This window comes from Salmo trutta, chromosome 12, assembly GCF_901001165.1.
Source record: "Salmo trutta chromosome 12, fSalTru1.1, whole genome shotgun sequence".
Taxonomy (NCBI): Eukaryota; Metazoa; Chordata; class Actinopteri; order Salmoniformes; family Salmonidae; genus Salmo; species Salmo trutta.
This window is the reverse complement of record NC_042968.1, coordinates 42,426,397-42,430,451: the sequence shown is the minus strand read 5'-3', so window position 1 is coordinate 42,430,451 and position 4,055 is coordinate 42,426,397. Positions and strand designations below refer to the sequence as shown.

At 45.7% G+C, this 4,055-nt stretch overlaps 1 protein-coding gene across 1 annotated transcript; it reads left to right on the top strand.

Moving 5' to 3' along the window:
• Positions 1 to 972: 972 nt before the first annotated feature.
• Positions 973 to 2,676, top strand: LOC115202542 (E3 ubiquitin-protein ligase RNF12-like). The gene is made up of 3 exons (XM_029766667.1): positions 973 to 996; positions 1,089 to 1,361; positions 1,572 to 2,676. The coding sequence occupies exons 1-3, from the start codon at positions 973 to 975 to the stop codon at positions 2,601 to 2,603; spliced, it is 1,329 nt and encodes a 442-aa protein (XP_029622527.1). The 3' UTR covers positions 2,604 to 2,676.
• Positions 2,677 to 4,055: the final 1,379 nt, after the last annotated feature.

Here is a 4,055-nt window from a genome sequence, read left to right as displayed (position 1 = left end):
GAACCAATAGCATTACAGAGTCCCTCACCTCTACATACTGTCGTCAGGTAGGAGAACCAATAGCATTACAGAGTCCCTCACCTCTACATACTGTCGTCAGGTAGGAGAACCAATAACATTACAGAGTCCCTCACCTCTACATACTGTCGTCAGGTAGGAGAACCAATAGCATTACAGAGTCCCTCACCTCTACATACTGTCGTCAGGTAGGAGAACCAATAGCATTACAGAGTCCCTGACCTCTACATACTGTATGATGTGTTGTAGTCTATCTGTGGTCTGTGTTTAGTCAAGCAGGACAGCTGTATGATGTGTTGTATCTTCTCGTGCCATCGCAGTCTATCTGTGTTGTATCTTCTCATGCCATCCCAGTCTATCTGTGTTGTATCTTCTCATGCCATCCCAGTCTATCTGTGTTGTATCTTCTCATGCCATCCCAGTCTATCTGTGTTGTATCTTCTCATGCCATCCCAGTCTATCTGTGTTGTATATTCTCATGCCATCCCAGTCTATCTGTGTTGTATCTTCTCATGCCATCCCAGTCTATCTGTGTTGTATCTTCTCATGCCATCGCAGTCTATCTGTGTTGTATCTTCTCATGCCATCGCAGTCTATCTGTGTTGTATCTTCTCATGCCATCCCAGTCTATCTGTGTTGTATCTTCTCATGCCATCCCAGTCTATCTGTGTTGTATCTTCTCATGCCATCCCAGTCTATCTGTGTTGTATCTTCTCATGCCATCCCAGTCTATCTGTGTTGTATCTTCTCATGCCATCCCAGTCTATCTGTGTTGTATCTTCTCATGCCATCGCAGTCTATCTGTGTTGTATCTTCTCATGCCATCGCAGTCTATCTGTGTTGTATCTTCTCATGCCATCCCAGTCTATCTGTGTTGTATCTTCTCATGCCATCCCAGTCTATCTGTGTTGTATCTTCTCATGCCATCCCAGTCTATCTGTGTTGTATCTTCTCATGCCATCCCAGTCTATCTGTGTTGTATCTTCTCATGCCATCCCAGTCTATCTGTGTTCTGTGTTTAGTCAAGCTCAGGAGAGCTGTATGATGTGGTCCAGTTTGAGGCCAAATAGAAGACCGGTGGGGTCAATGTCCGAGCCCTGAGAAGTTACTGGGACCAGCAGAACGAACAGAAGAATGACCAACACCAACAGAATGACCTTCAAAAAGACCCACGGAATGACCCACGGAATGACCCACGGAATGACCCACGGAATGAGCAGCACCAATGGAATGACCTGCCGCCAACTAGGCAGCCCCCTGCAGTGCCACCCGTGCTGCCACCCAAAACCAACAACAGGAAGTTGACATCAACAGTATCCATTGGCAGGAAGTCCCTCCCACAGGTACAGTAGGCTAGCCGCTACGATGGCTGAAGTCAGGTTATAAGCGGTGATGGAACGACATGTTATTACCCGACAGGGTCGTGACCTGTAGTGTAGGAAACCTTTCCACTGGTATTAGTTCATCTTCAGGTGATCTTTAACCTCAGCACATTTCATACAGAAATATTGTATGACTTAAACCCCAATGTATTTCCTGTGTTTTGTCTTTAGCAAGCAGTACCTCCAGTACCAAGGCGAGGCCCACCTCTGACCCACTCTCTGAGTGGAACCTTGTCTGAAATACACCATGACCAAACCAAGACCAAATCTCACGGTCAAACCCAATACGCAGAAATACATTCTAACCAGAACAAGACCAAATCTCACAGTCAAACCCAATACGCAGAAATACATTTTAACCAGAACAAGACCAAATCTCACAGTCAAACCCAATACGCAGAAATACATTTTAACCAGAACAAGACCAAATCTCACAGTCAAACCCAATACGCAGAAATACATTTTAACCAGAACAAGACCAAATCTCACAGTCAAACCCAATACGCAGAAATACATACTAACCAGAACAAAGTGGAGAGACTGGCCAGTACTGGGAGTCTGAACCAGAGGAGAAGCACCGGCCCCTGGTCCTTCAATAACACCTCCACAGCAGCAGGAGGAGTCATGTACTCTGAGCTGACCCTGCCAGATGGACGGAGCCGCTCTCTACCCCGCCTGGACGACACCACGGAGGAGGAGGAGGAGGAGGGGTACTCCAATAGGATAACCATCCCCTGCTTCCCCCACACCTCTCACTCCCCCAATCCCCCCAAGAGGGTCACCTGCCACGCCTACTCTCTTCAGGACCCCAGGGAAAACCCCCAGCCACAGATCCACGGTGGACCACACAGCCTGGATCAGCTGAGCACCAATCCACTGTACCAGGCCTCTGTCGGGCTTGGTGAGGGCCAGGACACCCCCTGGAAGGGACTACAGAAGCAGAGAGAAGGAGACCGTGGCAGGAGCCCTAACCCCCAGGACCAGACTCCTCAGCAAGAGGAGAGTATGTATGCAGAGGTTCCAGAGGGGCCATCTCCTCCCCGTCATCTGATTACAGACAACACCTATGAGCAGATCCCAGGGGACGGTGGCCTGAAGGGGACACAAAGCACCGCCACAGACCAGGAGGGAAACACCTATGAGATGCTGGAGGGCCTGAAATCCAAGGAGTCTACTTGGGGCAAAAAGGTAAAGAACTACTGAAATACTCCTTGAGTATCTAGATACACAAAATGATCATCACGATGTTATGAAAATGAAATGATTCTTACATAAATACATACAGTCCAGGTAACTGGCAAAATAAAGGAAAACAGTTGAGTAGATGAGGGATTCAAAGTATATTGAAAGCAGCAGGTGCTTCCACACAGGTGTGGTTCCTGAGTTAATTAGCAATTAACATCCCATCATGCTTAGGGTCATAAAAAATGCCCAGCGTTTCATTGTTTTGGTTACCATGGATAGAAGAAGAGATCTCAAAAGGAGCATAGGGGGTTTAAAGGTGTGTGTCTCAGTCACCAGATCTCAACCCATAAGGGGTTTAAAGGTGTGTGTGTGTGTGTGTGTGTGTGTGTGTGTGTGTGTGTGTGTGTGTGTGTGTGTGTGTGTGTGTGTGTGTGTGTGTGTGTGTGTGTCAGTCACCAGATCTCAACCCAACTGAGCACTTCTGGGAGATTCTGGAGTGGAGCCTGAGACAGCGTTTTCCACCACCAACAAAACACCAAGTGATGGAGTTTCTGGTGGAAGACTGGTGTCACATCCCTCCAATAGAGTTCCAGACACTTGTAGAATCTATGACAAGGTGCATTGAAGCCTTCTGACTGGTGGAGACCCAACGCCCCATTAACACACTTAATGTTGGTGTTTCCTGTATTTTGTCAGTAACCTGTAAATACCGACTGTATGTATGTATATATATAGTACGATTCCAAAGTTTGGACCCACCTACTCATTCAAGGGTTTTTCTTTATTTTTACTATCTTCTACATCGTAGAATAATAGTGAAGACATCAAAACTATGAAATAACACATATGGAATCATGTAGTAACCAAAAAAGTGTTAAACAAATATTATATTTTAAATTCTTCAAAGCAGCCACCCTTTGCCTTGCTGACATATTAAACACTAGTCTCTGGAATTCAACACAAGTCTATAATTTGAACATGGTTGAGGCATGGTCTCATCATTGGTTAACTTGTCTCCACTTTTTGTAAAAGTCTGGCCACCTATTGAAGGTTGGGTTGGACAACTGGGTTGGGTTGGGTTGGACAACTACGTTTTAGGATTGACTCCCCCCCCCCATCTCTTCTTTTGGCAGCAGTAATCTGACTCTACTTTGCTGCTTTAACTGGACCCAACAGCTACTTTACAAAGCCGGACACTCACCTAACCATGTCCTGTGAATTGGGGCAGTATAATGTTTTAATAGTGAAGACATCAAAACTATGAAATAACACATATGGAATCATGTAGTAACCAAAAAAGTGTTAAACAAATATTATATTTTAAATTCTTCAAAGCAGCCACCCTTTGCCTTGCTGACATATTTGCACACTCTTGGCATTCTCTCAACCAGCTTCATGAGGAATGCTTTTCCAAAGGTCTTGAAGGAGATCCCACATATGCTGAGCACTTGTTGGATGCTTTCCCTTCAC

Bases quoted from the DNA above. Each gene is read 5' to 3' on its own strand.
- LOC115202542 (XM_029766667.1), top strand. From the start codon at position 973: ATGCCATCCCAGTCTATCTGTGTT. The intron at 997-1,088 runs GTATCTTCTCAT...GAGGCCAAATAG, and splicing joins CATCCCAGTCTATCTGTGTT to AAGACCGGTGGGGTCAATGT. The intron at 1,362-1,571 runs GTACAGTAGGCT...TTTTGTCTTTAG, and splicing joins GCAGGAAGTCCCTCCCACAG to CAAGCAGTACCTCCAGTACC.